The sequence below is a fragment of the Hemiscyllium ocellatum genome, chromosome 16 (genome assembly GCF_020745735.1).
Source record: "Hemiscyllium ocellatum isolate sHemOce1 chromosome 16, sHemOce1.pat.X.cur, whole genome shotgun sequence".
Taxonomy (NCBI): domain Eukaryota; kingdom Metazoa; phylum Chordata; class Chondrichthyes; order Orectolobiformes; family Hemiscylliidae; genus Hemiscyllium; species Hemiscyllium ocellatum.
The window spans coordinates 17,193,673-17,214,890 of NC_083416.1; the positions used below are offsets into that span (position 1 = coordinate 17,193,673).

At 41.0% G+C, this 21,218-nt stretch overlaps 1 protein-coding gene across 1 annotated transcript in view; it reads right to left on the reverse strand.

Moving 5' to 3' along the window:
- The window catches only part of LOC132823541 (ran-binding protein 17-like), a 955,175-nt gene that overhangs the window by 740,618 nt on the left and 193,339 nt on the right, over positions 1–21,218 (reverse strand). The window contains exons 10-11 of the mRNA XM_060837486.1: positions 18,230–18,376; positions 6,775–6,947 (exon numbers count right to left, since the gene is read on the reverse strand). Coding sequence (XP_060693469.1) covers positions 6,775–6,947; positions 18,230–18,376 — 320 coding nt within the window. The remainder of the gene's footprint in view (positions 1–6,774; positions 6,948–18,229; positions 18,377–21,218) is intronic.

Consider the following 21,218-nt stretch of genomic DNA (forward strand, 5'->3'; position numbering starts at 1 on the left):
GCCAGAAGACTGGAGGATAGCGAATGTGGTCCCCTTGTTCAAGAAGGGGAGTAGGGATAGCCCGAGTAACTGTAGGCCAGTGAGTCTCACTTCTGTTGTGGGCAAAGTCTTAGAGAGAATTGTAAGGGATAGGATTTATGAACAACTGGATAGGAATAATGTGATCAAGGATAGTCAGCATGGTTTTGTGAAGGGCAAGTCGTGCCTCACAAACCTTATTGAGTTCTTTGAGAAGGTGACTAAGGAGGTGGACGAGGGTAAAGCAGTAGATGTGGTGTATATGGATTTTAGCAAGGCGTTCAATAAGGTACCCCATGGTAGGCTAATGCAAAAACTACGGAGGTATGGCATTGAGGTTGCATTAGAGGTTTGGATTAGGAATTGGCTGGCTGGAAGGAGACAGAGGGTAGTAGTTGATGGAATAGGTTCATCTTGGAGTGCAGTTACTAGCGGTGTTCCGCAAGGATCTGTTTTGGGACCATTGCTGTTTGTCATCTTTATAAATGATCTAGAGGAGGGGCTTGAAAGCTGGGTGAGCAAGTTTGCGGATGACACGAAAGTCAGTGGAGTTGTGGACAGCGAAGAAGGATATGGCAGGTTATAGCGGGATATAGATAAGTTGCAGAGCTAGGCAGAAAGGTGGCAAATGGAGTTCAATGTAGCTAAGTGTGAAGTCATTCACTTTGGTAGGAGTAACAAGAAGATGGATTACTGGGCTAATGGTAGGCTACTTGGTAGTGTGGATGAGCAGAGGGACCTTGGTGTCCATGTACACAGATCTCTGAAAGTTGCCACCCAGGTAAATAGTGCTGTGAAGAAGGCATATGGTGTACTGGGCTTTATTGGTAGAGGAATTGAGTTTCAGAGTCCTGAGGTCATGTTGCAGTTGTATAAGACTCTACTGCGGCCTCATCTGGAGTATTGTGTGCAGTTTTGGTTGCCATACTATAGGAAGGACGTGGAGGCATTGGAACGAGTGCAGAGGAGGTTTACCAGGATGTTGCCTGGCATGGTAGGAAGATCGTATGAGGAAAGGCTGAGGCACTTGGGGCTGTTCTCATTGGAGAAAAGAAGGTTTAGGGGAGATTTGATAGAGGTGTACAAGATGATTAGGGGTTTAGATAGGTAGGCTTTGGTCGGCGCAACATCGAGGGCCGAAGGGCCTGTACTGCGTTGTATTTTTCTATGTTCTATGTTTCTAGTAGTTGTTAGAGGTGACTTTAACTTTCCAAATATTGACTGGGAATACCATAATTCAAGTACTTTGGATGGGTCAGTTTTTGTCCAATGTGTGCAGGAGGGTTTCCTGACACAGTATGTAGACAGGCCAACCAGGGGCGAGGCCACATTAGATTTGGTTCTGGGTAATGAACCCTGCTAAGTGTTAGATTTGGAGATAGGTGAGCACTTTGGTGACAGTGATCACAATTTGGTTATGTTTACTTTAGTGATAGAAAGGGATAGGTATATGCGGCAGGGCAAGAGTTATAGCTGGGGGAAAAGGCAATTATGATGCAATTAGGCAAGATTTAGGATACACAGGATGGGGAAGGAAACTACAGAGGATGGACGCAATTGAAATGTGGAACTTATTCAAGGACCAGCTATTGCAGGTCCTTGATAAGTACATTCTGGTCAGGCAGGGAGGAAGTTGTTGAGCGCAGGAGCCGTGGTTTACTGAGGAAGTTGAATATCTTGTCAAGGGAGAAGAAGGCGGTTTATGTTAGGATGAGATGTGATGGCTCAGTTAGGGTACTTGAGAGTTACAAATTAGCCAGGAAAGACCTAAAGAGAGAGCGAAGAAAGGCCAAGAGGGTATATGAGAAGTCACTGGTGGATAGGATCAAGAAAAACCCTAAGGCTTTTGACAGGTATATCAGGAATAAAAGAATGACTAGAGTAAGATTAGGGCCAATCAATCATTGCAGCGGGAAGTTGTATGTGGAGTCAGAGGAGATAGGGGAAGTGCTAAATGAATACATTTCATCAGTATTCACATTGGAAAAAGACAATGTGGTTGAGGAGAATACTGAGATATAAGCTACTAGACTAGGTGGGATTGAGATGCATAAGGAGGAGGTGTTAGCAATTCTGAAAAGTGTAAAAGCAGATAAGTGCCCTAGGCCAGATGGGATTTATCCTAGAATTCTCTGGGAAGCCAGAGCGGAGATTGCCAAGCCTTTGGCTTTGATATTTAGGTGTCATCGTCTGCAGGAATAGTGCCAGAAGACTGGAGGATAGCAAATGTTGTTCCCTTTTTCAAGAAAGGGAGTAAAAACAACCCTGGAAATTTTAGACTTATGACCCTTACTTTGGTTGTGGGTAAAGTATTAGATTAGATTAGATTACTTACAGTGTGGAAACAGGCCCTTTGGCCCAACAAGTCCACACCGACCCGCCGAAGCGCAACTCACCCAGACCCCTACATTTACCCCTTACCTAACACTACAGGCAATTTAGCATGGTCAATTCACCTGACCCGCACATCTTTGGACTGTGGGAGGAAACTGGAGCACCCGGAGGAAACCCACGCAGACACGGGGAGAACGTGCAAACTCCACACAGTCAGTCGCCTGAGTCGGGAATTGAACCCGGGTCTCAGGCGCTGTGAGGCAGCAGTGCTAACCACTGTGCCACCCACAAAGGGTTATAAGAGATCGGATTTATAATCATCTATAGAGGAATAAGTTGATTAGGGATAGTCAACACGGATTTGTGAAGGGTAGGTGGTGCCTACAAATCTTATTAAGCTCTTTGAAAAGGTGGCCATACAAGTGATGAGAGTAAAGTGGTTGCTGTGGTGTATATGGATTTCAGTAAGGCATTTGATAAGGTTCCCCATGGTAGTCTATTGCACAAAATACAGAGGCATGGGATTGAGGATGATTTAGCGGTTAGAAACTGGCTAGCTGAAAGAAGTCAAAGGATGGTAGTTGATGGGAACTATTCATCCTGGAATTCAGTTATCAGTGAGGTACCACAAGGATCTGTTTTGCGTCTACTGTTGTTTGTCATTTATATAAAATAACCTGGATGAAGGATTAAAAGGATGGGTTTGTAAATTTGCAGATGACACCAAGGTCAGTGCAGCTGAGAATAGTGATGAAGGATGTTGTAGGTTACAGAGAGACATACATAAGCTGCAGAACTGGGCTAAGAGGTGGCAAATGGAGTTAAATGCAGAAAAGTGTGAGGTGATTCACTTTGGAAGGAGTAACAGGAATGCAGAGTACAGGGCTAATGATAGGATTCTTGGTAGGATAGATGAGCAGAGAGATCTCAGTGTCCAGGTACATAGATCCTTGAAAGTTGTCACCCAGGTTAATAGGGTTGTAAAGAAAGCGTACGGTGTATTAGCTTTTATTGGGAGAGGGATTGTGTTTTGGAACCATGAGATCATGCTGCAGTTGTCCAAAACTCTGGTGCGGCCACATTTGGAGTATAGTGTACAGCTCTGGTCATCGCATTATAGAAAGGATGTGGAAGATTTGAAAAGAGTTCAGAGGAGATTTTCTAGGATGAAACCTGGTTTGGAGGGAAGGTCTTATGAGGAAAGGCTGAGGAATTTGAGGCTGTTTTTGTTAGAGAGAAGAAAGTTGAGAGGCGACTTAATTGAGACATCTAAGATAATCAGAGAGTTAGATAGGTTGAACAGTGAGAGCCTTTTTTCTCAGATGGCAATGGCTAGCACGAGGGGACATAGCTTTAAATTGAGGGGTGACAGATATAGGACGGATGTCAGAAGTAGTTTCTTTACTCAGAGGAACTCAGGGGAGAGGAACACACTGCCTGCATCAGTAGTAGACTCGCAGACGTTAAGGGCATTTAAATGGTCATTGGATAGGGATATGGACAACAATGTAGGTTAGATGGGGGTCAGATTGGTTCCACAGCTTGGCACAACATCACGAGCCGAAGGGCCTGTGCTGCACTCTGATGTTTTGTGTTCTATCATTTCATAACTGTTTTACCAATTCATCAGTGTTTTCTTACTTGCAGTTTAATTTACAGTTCGCCTTAAATCAGTGTTCTCTGGCTTTTGTTCCTTCTGTCATTAGGAAGAGTTTTTCCCTATTGACTCTGTCCAGGTACTTCATGATTTAGAACACCTCTAGCAAATCTCCCCCTAGTGTTCTCTTTTCCATGAAAGAGAACTATCTTAGCTTTTCCAATCTGTACATGTAGCTGAAGATCCTTATCACCATAATGGTTTCGTAAACAATGAATGCAAACTTTCTAAATGTGTTCATGTTCTTCCTGAAGCATAGTGGCCAGAATTAGACGCAATACTGTAGTTGGAGCCAAAAATAGTGCTTGATACAGATTTATCATAACTTTGCTATAATATTCTCAGTTTCTATTTCAAAAGCCCAAGTTTTCAGATTCCTTTTGAATCACATTGCGCTTATTTTTTAATCAACCTGCTGTGACATGCTTTGACACATCTCTGGGGCAAGTGAGACTTCATCAAAATTTGCAATTGTGCCTATGCATTTAAGTCTAGATTATTAATATATATTAAGGAAACTAGTGGTTCAAGTACTACCTGCTAGAAAAACTCACTGCATACCTTCCTGTAGTGCGAAAAACAATTGTTCACTGATATTTCTTATCACTCAGCCAAATTCAAATTCATGCTGCCATTGTCCCTTTTATTAATTTGCTGACAAGCCAATCATATAACACTTTATGAAACACCCTATGGACAACCATGTTGCATGATATTTCCTCAGGAACCCTCTCTGTTAATTTATCAAACTTAATCAAGCTAGTGAAACATAATTGGCCTTTAACAAATTTTGATATGTCTTCCTTAATTGATCAACACTCAGCCACTTCATTGCTAACTTTGTCATCAGTTATCATTTCTACAAGTTTTCCCACTAAAGTTGAACTGACTGGCTGATAGTGATTGGGTTTATCCATATATACTTTTGAATAAGGGTGCAGTGTTTGCAAATCTTCAGTCTTTTGGCAGCAACCCCAAACTTAAGGAGGACTGGTGAGCCACCTTCTTGAATCATTGCAGTTCAAATCGTGTATGCACACCCAGAGTGTTAGAAAGTGGCTCTAAGAGCGTGACACAGTGGCAATGAAAGAATAGTGATACGGTACCAAGTCAGGATGACTTGTGGCTTGCAGAAGAGCATGTAGTTGATGGTGTTCCCGTGCATCTGCTGCCCTTGTCTTTCTACATGGATTGGATAGCTGCTATTGATGGAGGTTTAGTGCATTGTTGCTGTGCATCTTGTAATTGGTATACACTGTGACCACTATGCACCAGTGGTGGAAGAAGGGAATGTTTACATTAGTGGATGTGGTACTCTTCAAGTAGGCTACACTAATTCTGGCTGAAATCAAGCTTCACAAGTATTTTCAGTTACACAGGATGTCTTGAAATGCATTCATTTGGCCCTTGTTTGAGTTGAAGCAAGCTTTCTAATACCTCCTCTTTATAAATCTTAGCCCATCCAATACTTCAAACACTTAATTTTCATTCTGATAGCACCATTTTCCTCAGAAAAGACAGATGCAAACTGTTCGCTAGCACCTCAGTCTTGCCCCCTGTGCATATGAAGATCCCTTTCAGGTCCTTATTAGGCCACATCCCCAATTTTCCCAGCCTTTTTCTGTATTAAATGCCTAAAGACTACTTTTAGACTACCTTCTTGATAGCTGCCTGTTTCTTCCGATTCCAACTCTTTGTCTCTAATTTTCTTTTTTGTTTTCCCTGAGGCTCCTATATTCAGCATGATGTTCTGTTGGATTATCAACTCGCACTCTTTTAAATACATATTTTCATCGTTATATATTCCTCTATCGCTTGCATCACCCAGGAAATTAATTCATCTTTCTTCAAGACAAAGGAAGAATCTCTGCGTGTCCTTTGTCATCACATTCCTGATGAAGGATTTATGCCCATAGCAGTGACTCTCCTGCTCCTCAGGTATTGCCTGACCTGTTGTGCTTTTCCAGCATCACACTTTTCGACCTTCACAGTTTGTTAACCTTCATTACCCATGTGCCCTGTTGATTTTGTTTAGTAGCTGAGTGGATACAAACTTTGAATTGTGACTATTTTAAGGTATTGCAATTTAAGAATGATATGCCTCTACTTACTAAAAGTTAAAAGCTAACATTATTACAAAATAAAGAAAAATTATTAGCAGTATTCAATTTGACACTTCAAGTCAGTCTGATGTACCTATACCTTACACAATCACAATACTGACTGAGACCAGCTCACTTCACACTCAATGGGGATCAAATCTAAAATAGGAGCACAAAATAATGAAAATACACAGATCTGTCAACATCTGTGGAGCAAGAAACATTAATTCCATTTCTTTCCACACAGATGCTAATGATTTCTAGCCATTCTGTTTTATTTCAGACTTCCAGCATCCGCAATATTTTCCTTTGTATTGTGGTTTGAATAGAACAATAAGTCATATACCATCTGACCATTTTGGGTATGCAGTTGAGGACTGAAGCAATTCTTCATAGATATAAATATAGGCTATAAAATAAAAGAGTGTTTGTAAGGGATTTCATAGCAGCATTATAAAATAAAATATGAAACACCCACATGAAGAGTTGTTAGGGTCAGGCCATCAAAGGCTTAAGGAATGTCATAATGGAAAGTGGGATAGAACAGGAACAAGATGCAAGATCAGAATTCCAGAACTTTGGGTTTAGACAGCTGTAGGTGCAATTTGTGAGACAATTAGAATGGAATGTCTGGGCAGCAAATCCAAACTGTAATGGGGGTACCTTATGATTACAGGCACTGACTCCAGCCTTGAAGTAATGTAAGCTTTTGTGACTTCTGGTGCATAAGTCTCCATTAGATGAGGTTCAGTAGATTTAACGAAGGGGACTGATGCAACCATTCGCTGCCAAAGACTCAGTAGATAGTGTACGCTGTTTGGAGCAAATTCCCAATGCTGTGTAAGAGAAGGAAGAAAAGTAATAATAAAATTAAAAATTGTGGGAATTCCTAATCTATTTTATATGATTTGAAATGTTTGAGCAAACTGTAATAAAATGGTCAGTGTTATTTCTGGAGGGCTTCTATAAATTTTATTTCTGTGGTGCGGTTAACTTGTGAAAAATCAATGCACATGTATTTACTACAAGTTGTCTTCACCAACTCATTCGATGAGAATGTAGTTAAAAATCACACAACACCAGATTATAGTCCACCAAGTTTATTTAGAAGCATTAGCTTACGAGACACTGCCTCTGCATCAGGTGGTTGTGGAACAGGTTCTTATCTCACACAATTTATAGAAAAATTGTTAGTGTCATAGAGCTGTCTTGCTATTTTAAAAGTAAAATAGATGAAGTATTTCATCTTTTAGAGTAGGATATGCTAGTTTCCCTTCTTTAATATGTAAATCCCAGAACTCCTTTTAAGTTATATTCTCAAGTAGCTTCAATTTTTCTCACAATAGGTGCCATCTCAGCTCAAATAATGCATTAAAGGTTAAAGTTTGACTGTGTTCCAGTGTTGAGTCAGTCAAGTTATATTTCTAAAGTGGGACTTATAGAATCTTATGTAGATTCATGCAGTTGGTGAGCAAAATAAATGTAATTCTGCAAATACAAATTCACCTCATAAACTTATATGTGCGCGCTTATAGGAGAGACCAAGTGAGTGTGTGCACGTGAGTGTTGGCATGTGGGTGTGAGTACATGTGAAAGAGTGTGCGTATGTGTAAGCTTGGTTAAGTATGTGTGTGTGTGAGATGGGGTATAAGCCTGTGAGAGGATGCATGCATGGGGTGCATTTGTGTGCATATGAGAAACAGCTTGTGTATGAGAGAGGGTCTGCATAAGAGTGGGAGTATGTTGGGGTGTGTGTGTGCGTGCACACACATGTGCGCAAATGTGAGAGAGAGTGTGTGAGAGAATGTGAGAGAACGAGAGAGAGTGCGATTTGGAGAGTTGCAGCCTGTGTCTGTCTCCTGAGGAGGACATTACAGTTTCTTGCTGTGGCACGTCGGAACCGGTGGTAAATGAGTTGAGCATCATACCCGTTCTTATGAGAGCATCCTTGAGCACTTTCACGTGACCTTCACATGCCTCCTCAGCTGAACAGATACTGTGTAAGCGTAGGGCTTGGCTGTAGGAGATGGCTGTTTTAATATGTCTCGTGTGGAAGTTCTCTCATACAAGCTCTTTCTCTCATAAGCACACACACGCGCCCCCTACACTCACACCTGCGCGCACACCCTCTCACAGGCATATACCCTATCACATACACACATCTGACCAAGCCTACACACACACATATATACACACTGTTTTACACGCACTTACACTCATATGCACAGACTCACTCTGTCTCTCCTGCACGCGCACACATTTAAATTAATGAGATGAATTTGTATTTGCAGATTTACGTTTCATTTTGCTCAAAAACTGCATGAATCCATGAATGATTCTGTAAGGCACACTTTAGAAACAGAACCAGTCTGACTCAACATTAGAACACAGACAGACTTTAACCTTACACCTTTAATACATTAGCTCACACAAAGTGGCAGCTATTGCTAGAAAAGCTGAAGCTATTTTGAAAATGTAACTTAAAAGGATTTCTGGGATTTACATATTAAAGAACCAAAACTAGCATATCCCATTCTAAAAGATGACAGACTGAATCTAATTTTTTAATAAATAGCATTACAGGTTCATGACACTGTAACTGTTTTGCTATAAATTCTGTGTCTTATAGTCCTGTTCCACAACCACCTGATGAAGAGGCAGTGCATCAAAAGCTAGTGCTTCCAAATAAACCTGTTGGACCACCAGCTGGTGTTGTGTGATTTTTAACATTGTCCACCCCAGTCCAACACTGGCATGTCCTAATAATGAGAATGCAGCAAATGTACTATTAGAGTTCCATATTCATGTCTCATTACCTAATACGTGTCTCATTGTTGATTTCTATGTGATCGTCCACAGACCTAATGAATATGAATTACTTTTGATGCTAAACTCTTGGAGATTAATTTCCACTCTGGGTCTTAAAATGGTGAATGGAACGATATGACCACAACTGAGATGTGTCACTCTTCTATTATTGACAAAGGTACTCAATTGAGTAATGACTTCAAAAAATATGTTTAATGATTTTTGAGAAGATTTGTAGCTCAGGTTGATGATAAATATGTAACTTAGCTTGCTGAGCTTGAAGGTTTGTTTTCAGATATTTCATCACCATACGAGGTAACATCATCAGGTGAGAATCTCTGGTGAAGTGCTGGTGGTATGTCCCGCCTCTATTTATAGGCCTTGGGTAATTAAGGTGGGTGATGTCATTTCCGGTTCTTTTTTTCAAGGGAGGGTAGATACAGTCTAAGTTGATGTGTTAATTGATGGAGTCCTGGCTAGAATGCCATGCCTCTAAGAATTCTCATCGTGTCTTTGTTTCGCCTGTCTTAAGACGTGTGTTGTCCCAGACAAAGTGGAGTCCTTCTTTGTCTGTACATGTGGAAACTACTGATAGTGAATCGTGTCTTTTGGTGGCCAGTTTGTGTTCATGAATCCTAATGGCAAGTTTCCTGCTAGTTTGTCTGATGTAGTGTTTTTTACAGTTGAAGCATGGTATCTGGTAAATGACATTAGTTTTGCTGGTAGTATCTAATGGATTCTTTAAGTTCAATAGTCACATTTAAGTGTGTTGGTAGGTTTATGGGCTACCACAATGTCAAGAGGTCTGATTAGTCTGGAAGTCATTTCTGATATGTCTGCAATGTAAGGTCATGTGGCTATAGTTTTTGGTTGTGTAATGTCTGCTTTTTTGGGTTTGTTTTTGAGGATTCTGTAGATTGTGTTTATTGGGTACCCATTTTTCTTGAAAACATTGTATTCATATTTTTCATTTGCTTTTTGTAGTTCTTGGGTGCTGCAGGGTGATGTGGCTCATTGAGATAATGTCTTGATGCAGCTCTATTTGTGGGTGTTGGGATGATTGCTTCTGAAGTTAAGTATTTGGTCCGTATGTGTTGTTTTTCTGTAGATGTTGGTTTGAAGCTCTCTGTTAACTGTTCAACTGTCATGTCTAGGAATGGGAGTCTGTTGTCGTTCTCCTCCTCTTTTGTGAATTCTATGACTTTCAGGATAATGCTGATGGTGTTGTATGTTTCCACTAATTTGTTCTATTTTGTGATGACAAAGGTGACATCTACGGAGCAGACCTAAAGTTTGGGCTGTGTAGATGGGTAGGCAGCTTGTTCAAATCTGTGCATTACTGCTTCCACAATGAGCCCGGATATTGGTGACCCCATGGGTGTTCTGTTAACTTGTTTGCAGGTTTTGTTGTTGAATGTGAAGAGCGTTGTGAGGCACAGGTCCACTAGCTTGAGGATGTTATCTTTGGTGATGAAGTTGGTGCTGTCTTGTGTTTGTGGTCCTGGTTTTCCTAGTAGTGATGCCAATGTTTCTTTGGCCAAGTCTATGTTAATTGATGTGAAAATGGCTGTAACATCCTCAGAAACAAACCCAAACAAGCAGACACAATGCAACCAAAACTATAGCCACATTTCTTTACATCACAGACATATCAGAAATGACTTCCAGACTACTCAGACCCCTTGGCATCATGATAGTCCACAAACCTACCAACACACTTAAACAGTGACTAATGAACTTAGAGGATCCATTAGATACCACCAGCAAAACGTACTTCATTTACGAGATACAACGCAAGAACTGTAAAAAAAAACACTACATCAGAGAAACTAGAAGGAAATCTGCCACCAGGATACATGAACACCAACTGGCCACCAAAAGGCACGATCCACTATCAGTAGTTTCCATATATACAAACAAAGAAGGACACCACTTTGACTGGAACAACACATATCCTAGGACAGGTGAAACAAAGACATGCAAGAGAGACATGGCATTCTAAGCAGAATTCCTTCAATGAACACATCAATTTGGACCTATCTACCCTCACTTGAAAAAACAAGAACCAGAAATGACATCATCCATCTAAAGAAACCAAGACTTATAAATGCAGAGGCAGGGCATACCACCAGCACTTCACCAGAGTTTCTCACTGATGATGTTACCACGTACGCTGACGAAATATCTGAAAACAAATCTTCAAGCTCAGCGAACTAACTTACATACTAAATATGCTTTAATGTCAAAAGTACTTTAAAAGCCAGGAATTTCTGTGTAGTGTTTAGCCTTATATCCAAGACTTCAGTAAGATCATAAGAAATTAGAACAGGAGCTGGTTATTTGGTCCATTCTGCCTTTTCCTCCATTTCATAAGATCATGCCTGATGCTCCTTGTCTCCCATCACCCTCAAATCTCTCATCAATTAAATATCTAACAGCCTTGAATAAATTCAATGACCCAATATTCATAGCAGTCTATGGAAGAGAATTCCAAAAGCTAATGACACTCAATAAAAATAAACTCATTTCAGTTTGAACTGAGTGACTTGTTTTCAAACTGTGACCGCAATTCTGGTGGTTAGTGTTTGGGTTGTTGTGGCACAGTGCTAATGTCCCTACCTCTAAGCTAGGAGGCCAGGGTTCAAGTTCCACCTGCCCCAGACAAGTGTTGCAACATAGCTGAACAGATTGATTAAAAATATCCAGTCGCCCCGGGCAATGAATCTGAACAGACCATCTGTAGGCAAATATTGCAGTATTTTTGAGGCTTCTGGAGTGCAGGAGTTCTGCAATAGGTTTCCTACTTTCTTGCAGTCATGTCTTCTCACCCTGTATCTTCTCTGGATGGTTGTCCCTGTCCTAGCCCCATCTTAAGATTTCAAAGAGGTAAACTGGATATGTGTCTCTCCAGTTCAGCTGTCACAATGGTCTAATTGCTGCAACGACAAAAGGCTGGTCAGCATCCAGCTATGCATTCCCCCCAAGAGTCAAATTACAATGTGTGTACAGACGTTTGATATTTATAAACTTGATGCATCTTACCTATCTTTTCCCTTCAGCATATTATTCGACTTATCAAGTCTGGGCATAATTTTAGCCTGTATACAGTAATTTGGTGATTACATTTCTGGCTCACAAGGTAACTGGAGGCGTATGTGGGCATTTTCTGTTAATTGTTTTAACCATCATTTAAGGTTGCCTGTTGGGCCTGCAATTACATTAAGGAGGCATTATTGGTGAAAGTATTTTTCTGGTGGCTATCTAAAAAGTCAGGGAAAACCTCTCAAACAAGTTTTAAAGGAAATAACAGCCTCATTTGTTAAATACAGACAAATTCTTGGTTTGTTCAAGCTTGTATTCTGACAATGTTCATTCTTAGGCTGTATATTCAAACGTTCAGCTCATTTATCTCATGGGATAAAAAGACATGCCCATGTTATTGTGGGCATATTTGCTAACACAAAGAAAATTTCCTCTCAATAATATTTGAAGAATTCTCTCTGATTTTGCAGTTGCTTTGGTAGAATTCCAGAAAAGGAAGATATGACGTTTCAACGTATAGGAGACCAGAACAAAAGATTAAAGTGCTTCTTGCATTGTAACATCTGTAATTTTAATATGCCATGAAACTTTGATTCCCATAGTTAATTCATAATGATATTGTATCATTGTCAGATTAACTGTTTGTTCAGCACCTATGGAATTTTTTTTTCTACTTTAATCAAAGTTGATTGAGCTTATATTCATTTCTGAAGACTAAACAGCAGTATTGTTGCAGCACCATCAAGCAATTAGCAAGCAGGATTTGCCTTTTGTTAATCTGGGCATTTTGCTGAAATTTGTCGCGACACTACAGATTTCTCACAGAAACTCAGCACCCACAGACCAATTGAACTAGGAACATTCCTCATCACAAAGGAAGTTTCAGCACTTTACACCAGCATCCCTCACAATGATGGTATTGTAGCAACAGCCTCAGTACTCAACACCAACTGCCGATCTCCGAGCACCGTCCTATAACTCATCTGCTTTATCTTCGACCGCAACATTTTCACCTTTGACAACCAGATTTTCATCGAGACACATGGAACAGCCATGGGGCCAAAGTTTGCACCCCAGTATGCCAACATTTTCATGCACAGGTTCGAACAAAACTTCTTCTCTACACAGGACTTCCAACCAACACTATACCAGGTATATTGACAACATTTGTTTCCTCTGGACCCATGGTGAGGTGTCACTGAAACAGCTACACAGTGATATCAATGAGTTTCATCCCACCATCAAGCTCACCATGGACCAGTCTTTGGTATCTGTCTCATCTCACTCTTGGACACATGCATTTCCATCAAGGATGGGCATTTCAGCACCTCACGCTACTGCAAACCCACAGACAGCATCATGATGCTACGCTTCTCCAGCTTCCAACCAAAACACATTAAAACAGACATCTCCTATGGACAAGCCCTACGCATACCAGGATCTGTTCAGACGAGAAGGAATGCAGCGGGTACTTGCAAGTATTCAAGGATGCCCTCATAACAATGGGGTACGATGCTCAACTCACCAACCACCAGTTCTAACGTGCCACAGCGATGAACTGTAATGACTTCCTCAGTAAACAGACACAAGCTGCAACCAACAGGGTAACCTTCGTTGTCCAGTACTTCCCAGGAGGCCAAAATCTACATCATGTACTTCGCAACCTGCAACACATTATTGATGAGGATGAGCACCTCACCAAGACCTTCTCCTCACCTATACTTCTCACCTTTAAACAACCACTAAACCTCAAACAGACTATTGTTCGCATCAAACTGCCCGGCTTCCATGACAACACCATACGACCCCATCACATAAGACACTGCAAGACACGTCAGTGTCAAAACGAATACCAACATTACACTGGGGACACCTCCCACCATGTACGCAGCAGGTACTCATGTGACTCAGTCAACACTGTCTATCTCATATGCTGCAGGCAAGGATGCCCTGAGGCATGGTACATTGGCGAAATCAAGCAGAGGCTACATTATTGGATGAATAGACACCGCACGACAATTACCAGCCAGGAGTGTTCCCTCCCAGTCAGGGAACACTTCAGCGGTCCGAGACATTTGGTCTTCGGGTGACCATTCTCTAAAGCAGACTTCGGACAGGCAACAATGCAAAGTGGCCAAGCAGATGCTGATAGCCAAGTTCGGTTCTGTGGGATGGCCTCAACCAGGAACTTGGGTTCATGTCACACTACAGATGACCCCACCACTCTCTCGCTTGCATGCGCACACACACATACCCCTACAGATCCATACACTCACGCAGACCATCTCTCAACAGCTTGCACATACACATCCCCACACTCCCACATGCGCAATCTCTCACAGATTTATACCCCTTTACACGCACATACACATACTCTCTCACAGACACTCAGACGCTTCCCCTCCGCCCCCTCTACATACACACACACTTAAGTTTGTGGGGTGAACTTGTACTTGCAGAATTACATTTTATTCAGCTCAAAAACTGCATGAATCAATGTAAGTTTATGTAAATCCCTTTTTTAGAAATAGAATCAGTCTGAATACTGGGGCACAGGCAGACATACTTTAACCTCATACCTTCAGTGCATTATCTGGGCTGACATGGCACCTATTGTTAAAGTTCACTTGAGAATGTAACTTTAAAAAAATGTTCTGGGGTTTACATATGAAAGAACTGAAACCAACACGGTCATTCTAAAAGATGAGAAACTTAACAAGCAATCCAGGTCTTTTTCAATATAGCATTTCATTGGCATCACACTGTAAACTTTTGCTATACATTCTGTGTCTTATATCTTATACTCCGTAGCTACCTGATGTAGGAGCAGTGCTCCGAAAGCTAGTGCTTCCAAATAAACCTGTTGGACTAGAACCTGGTGTTGTGCAATTTTTAACTTTGTACACCCCAGTCCAACACCAGCACCTCCAAATCAAATTACTGAAAGATCATGACAAAATATTGCTAGATGCTGTATTTCTCCCAGTGTCTGGTGCAAATTTCCTCTGGGTGCTCCGGTTTCCTCCCACAATTACAAAGATGTGCAGTCAGATGAATTGTACAATTGCAACACTTAAAAGGCATTTGGATGGGTGTGGAGGGATATGGGCCAAATTTTGGCAGGTGGGACTAGATTGGGTTGGGATATCTGGTCGGCATGGATGAGTTGAACCGAAGGATCTATTTCCATGTTGTACATTTCTATGTCTGAATGACTATAAGTCGCCTTTAATAGCAGGAGAAGACAAGAGAGTCTTCCATCACATTAATATGTATTAGATTCGGTGATAGCCCCAACGACTAGGATAAATTCAGAATCCAGCAAAGGAGGGCTTAAAGGTTCATAAAGATGGAGAAAATAAACTATGAGAGAAAACAAGTGAGAAATATAAAAACTAAGAGTTTCTTTAAAAAGGAAGAGAGAAGTCAAAGTGAAAATCGGCCCCTTAGAAAATGAGTCCGGGAAGATGGTTATTTCGTGGATAAGTTCCCTAGCCCTCAGTTTACATCCTAGGATCCTCAAAGAGGTAGCTACAGAAATAATCGATGTATTGGTTGCAACTTTCCAAAAACACTTGCATTCAGGAGCAGTACCAGAGAATTGGACAACCGCTAATGTGATAGCTCATTCAAAAAGGGAGGCCAACAAAAAGTGGGTAACTATAGGCAGAATACCGTAACATTTATTGTTGGAAAGTACTGCAATCAATTATTAAGGAGGTACAGTAACAGCAGAACATTTGGAAAATCATAATCTAATCAAACAGTCAGCATAGCTAATTTGTTGGAGGTTTCTTTGAGGCAGTCTCAACCAGAATGGACAGAGGGGAACCAGTAGATATGTTGTATTTGAACTTCCAGATGATGTTCGACACAATAACTTCATAAAAGTTTAAGTCATAAAATAACAGCCCATGGTGTTGGAAGTAGTGTACTGACATAGGATAGAGAATTGGCTCATGGGCAGGAAACAGCAAGTGGAAATAAGGGATTCTTTTTCAGATTGGTGATCTACAAGCAGTGGGATTCACAAGAATCAGTGTTGTGACTGTAACTGTTTATATTCATGACTTGGAAGAAAGAAGTGAATTTACTATAGCCAAATTTGCAGACTACACAAAAATAATTGGAAAAGCAGTTTGCAAGAGGGATACAAACAGTTTACAGACAGATATTGATAAGCTAAGTGAAAGGACAAAATGTTGACAAATAGAGTATAATGTGAGAAAATGTGAAGTTATTTATTTTGGAAGGGAGAACAAAAGAACAGAATATTACTCAAATGGTGAGAAACTGTTGAAAGATGTAACACAAAGGGACTTGGGAACACTTGTGCATGAAACACAGAAAGCTAGCACGCAGGTATAGCAGGTAATCAGGAATGTTGGCCCTTATTTCAAGGGAGTTAGAGTACAAGAACAGAGTATACCTGGTCTCACTGCAACTGTACAAGATGTTGGTGAGACCACATTGACAGTACTGAGAGTAGCTTTAGTCTCTTAATTAAGGAAAGATATAATTTCATTAGAAGCAGTCCAGAAGGTTCACTTAGACAATATGGAGGGATTCTCTTATGAGCAAAGGTTAAACAGGTTGGGACCCTACTCGCTTGAGTTTAGAAGAATGCGAGATGATTGAAACTATAAAATTCTTAAGGGGTTTGATAGGATAAATACTGAGATGATGCTTCTCCTCATGGGATCTGTGGGCATAGTCTCTGAATAAAGCCGATTTAAGACTGAAATGAGGAAGAATTTCTTCTCTTGAAGGACTGATGTCTTTGCATCTGGGAACTGTAAGGACAGAATCCTTGAATGTCGTAAAGGCTAAGATAGATTCTTGATTAGTGTAGGAATCAAGGTTGATGGGCAAAGGGCAAGAAAGTGGACATGAGGAGCTATGATCCTACTGAATAGTGCAGAAGGCTCAAGAAGCTGAATGGTCTACTCCTGTTCCTATTTTTATCGTCTTACAGCATACCCACAAAGCTTATCATTGCAACTGATTTAAGGAGCAGTGCCCTAAAAGCTTATACTTCCAATAAACCAGTTAGACTATAACCTGTTGTTGAGAGATTTTTAACTTTATCCACCCCAGTCCAACACTGGCACCTCCAAATCATGATGAAGGCCTATTATTAGCCATGTGTTTCAATAGACACAAAACCTAGGTATTATCGTCAAAAGCCATCCCTCCGAAGTCTTTTGTTTTCAAATCCATTCATAGGATATGGACATCTCTGGCAAGGGAAACATACTGTCCTTGCCTATGACCCTTAAGAAGATGGTGTTAAGTTCCTCTTTGAATCAGTGCAGTCCCAACTAGTGTAGGTACACCAAAAGTGTTGTTAGGAAGGTATTTCCAGGATTGAGACCCAGTGACAGTGGGGAAATGTGACATAGTTCTAAGCCAATGTGGATTGCTAGTTGGAAAGGAACTTGCAAATAGATGTATTCCCCATTATTCTGTTATTCCTCTTGTTTTTCCCTCACTGAAATAAACAGGGTATCTGCCCTCCAATGGTGCAAAATTCAAGCTGTCCATTGTATGCACATTTCTTAAGGTTGGTGATTTTTTAAAAGAATGCTTTTTCCAAAAATTATAGTGGTTACAATAAAAGATACTTATAATAGGCGATCAGCAATTTGATTCTTTGTTATCTCTTCACTCCATCATTGTCGGTAATGCCTTGAATTACCTAGGCCTTGGCTTCTACAATTTCCTCTGTAAACCTTTTCATGTTTCTCCTCCTTTCGATTCAACTCAAAACCTACCTATTTGACTGAAGAATTGTTCATCTGTCAAATCTACTAAGAGGCTGAAACTGTCACATCAGGAATAAAGTAATTTTGCTTTACTTTGTTGACTTGCTTTCAATTTATCTATTTTGAAGTCGGAGCTATAGATAAAATTTGGAATCAGCACAAGAGAAACAACATGCAAAACAAGATTCAAAGCTCCTTCATTAAATTTATGAGCACAACAAAGCAGTTCAAAGTGCTTCATAGCTGGAAATTAGCATTACACAGAAGAAGCACCACAAACAGTAAGAAGAAACTAATGAATTTCTTTACAACAAACTTATGCCAACTAAAAATCATAGAGCAAAGATAAAACTGGAGTAACATTTTGACATAGAGCATTTTGCTTCAGAAGAATATTTGGAATCATAGAACATGTTTCCTCAATGCTAGGGTAGCATTGGTGTTACTTGGCAAAACTGCAAACTCAAAATAGCCAGGGACTCAATCAAGTTAACACCTCTTACCTGCAGACTTGTGACTGTGAAATTAGCAATCAATCTAATGATTTCAGGGTAACCTTCCACCATCACTATTTCACCTAGCTGATAATTGGTCTTTAAACGAGCCAGAAATCTACAGAATTCATGATAGTTGTTTGCATCAGATAAACCCTGTTGTGAGAAAAAGACAGTATGAAGTAAATATTTTACTGTTCTAAGTTAACAGTAACATTTAATACAGGAATTTAATCAATTTTGATACCACAATACCAGAACTACAAGATATTGGAACATTTTCTTGGAAAAAATGTCAATAATATGTAAACTTTGAAAAAGTCCAGATTGGCAGAGAATTCCAGATCATTGACAATCATGGAGTAAAATAAATCTGGAATTCCTGGAATCCAAGCCTGGAATCATTTTGCTAATTTCTGCACCTTCTGCTAAAACAGTAATCAGAACTAGAACCTGGTAGAGGGGGAGGATCAATGCGAGGGTCAATATAGTAAAGTGCAAGGTTGGAGGCGATTTTGGTCAAAAGAACAATTTAATAGGGCACAATTCAAAAGGGGGTGCAGGAGCAGAAGGATCTGGGTGTTTATTTGCACAGATCATTGATGATGGCAAATCAGATCGAGAGAGCAGTTAATAAAGTATACACTGCTCTTAGTTTTATTAATAGAGACAGAATACAAGAGCAAGAAGGTGATGTTCAACTTGTGCAAGACACACACTAGACCTCACCGAGAATATTGTGCACTGTTGTAGACAGCACGCAATTGGAAAAATGTGAATGCATTGAATGTAGTTCAGAAGCAATTTACAAGAATTGTTCAAGGATAAGCTTTAGTCATGAAAATAGTTTGAGGAAGTTAGCACCGTTCTCCTTGGAGAGAAGGCAATGAGTGAAGCTTTGACAGAGGTTTCCAAAATCATGATAGTAGATATGGACCAGATGTTTCCACTTGTCAAAGAAATAAGGACAAGAGAGCATAGATTTGAATGATGTTCTAACAAAGCAAGGGTGATGTGAGAAAAAAAAAGCTTCTTTCACATAGCGAGTAGTTAGGAAATGAATTGCATTGCCTGGTAATGTGATGGAAGCAGGTTCAACTGAATTATTCAAGAGGGCACTGAATGATTATTTGGAAAGAAATGGTATCGAGGGATATGAGGGAAAGGCAGGAGGTTGGCACTTCACAACAGAATTGGGCAAGCAGAATGGGCCGAACAGCTCCCAAATGAGGCAGTAGGAGTCACATAGTGAAAAGCTAATTGAATAAAATGTCACAAAAATGAACAGGAAGCACTTCATAATCTTACTTTAATAAAGCAAGTCCAGTATGAATCTTCTTCAGAAGATTCTGTTCTGAGGAAAGGTCACACAGGATTCGAAACGTTAACTCTGTTTCTCTCTCCACAGATGCTGCCAGACCTGCTGAGTTGCTACAGCATTCTCTGTTTTTGCTACAGGAGAGCACCACCCCAGTTGTATTCAAATCCTCAAGTTCAGCTTGAACCCACTAACTTCTGACTGCTGAGACGAGCTACATAAATACTAAACAGGGAACTCATAGAAACTAATCACTCTGGCCTCTTTTCCATTTCAAGTTGGCTTTAAAGCATTCTTTTCCCCTTTCACGCATTCGATTTGAAACCCTTTCCCCGCCTTATTTAATGTTGACTTGCCCCTTTCCATAGCATCTCAGCTAAAAATGGCACTTCTCTCCACCCAAAGGTGTCTTTCCCAGCTTGCACCTTCTTTCAATTCTTTCCTTATTATATAATCGTTCTGTACTTTCTTCTTCATTGCCAGCTTATGTTCTCTTTATCCTCTTCTCTCACCTTTCAATGTCATTCATTTCCCTCCATGTAGCAGTGCTGGGTAGGAACAAAAAGAGAGGGAATCCTTGCTACTTTCACCTAATCTGCGCATCTTTGGATTGTGGGAGGAAACCAGAGCACCCGGAAGAAACCCAAGCAGACAGTCAACCTAGACTGGAATCAAATCCGGGTCCCTGGAACTGTGCGGCAGCAATGCTAACCACTGAGCCACCATGTTGCCCACTAACCAAAGGACATGTGTAACTGAAGAGCTAAGGGGAAGCAGTCTTAAGAGTCAGTATTCAAACAAACAGTCAAGAGGGTGGTGCTGGAAAAGCACAGCAGATCAGGCAGCATCCAAAAAGCAAGAAAATTGACAATTCGGACAAAAGCCCTTCAGAAATGGCCCATTCCTGATGAAGGGCTTTTGCCCGAAATGTCGATTTTCTTGCTCTTCGGATGCTGCCTGGCCTGCTGTGCTTTTCCAGCACCACACTTTTGATTCTAATCTCCAGCATCTGCAGCACTCACTTTCATCCATTCAAACAAACAGTGGCTAGTGACTCTAGAACCACATTTTCTGAGAAATACTAATCTCATACAGATTAGTAGGGGTCATGGATTCCTAGACTGGAATCAAATCCGGGTCCCTGGAACTGTGCGGCAGCAATGCTAACCACTGAGCCACCATGTTGCCCACTAACCAAAGGACATGTGCAACTGAAGAGCTAAGGGGAAGCAGTCTTAAGAGTCAGTATTCAAACAAACAGTCAAGAGGGTGGTGCTGGAAAAGCACAGCAGATCAGGCAGCAGCCAAGGCAGTTCTTGGGGAATAATGGAAGAAGGGAGACAGCAAGTCCAGAGTGGGAGAAGTGAGGGGAGGCTTCGCCAAGTCCAGGCTCATTGGCTGAGCAGTGGGGGAACGAATGGCTTGGGCAGATAGGTCCAGAGATGACAAGGGGGTCCAGGAAGGGGAATGGGGGGTAGGTGGGGAATCTGACTCAGATCACGTTTAGAACAGAGGAATGGGACACCCTGTCTAGCGTAGAGGAAGGTGGGTGAGTGGGTGGCTCTGGAGCAGGATAAAAGGGAACAGCAGGTCCATAATGGGGATAGATGGTGCTCAGTCTGGAGCATGGAAGGGGGTTGGAGAGACTGAAGCACGAAGAGAGGGCAGCTAGTGTGGAGA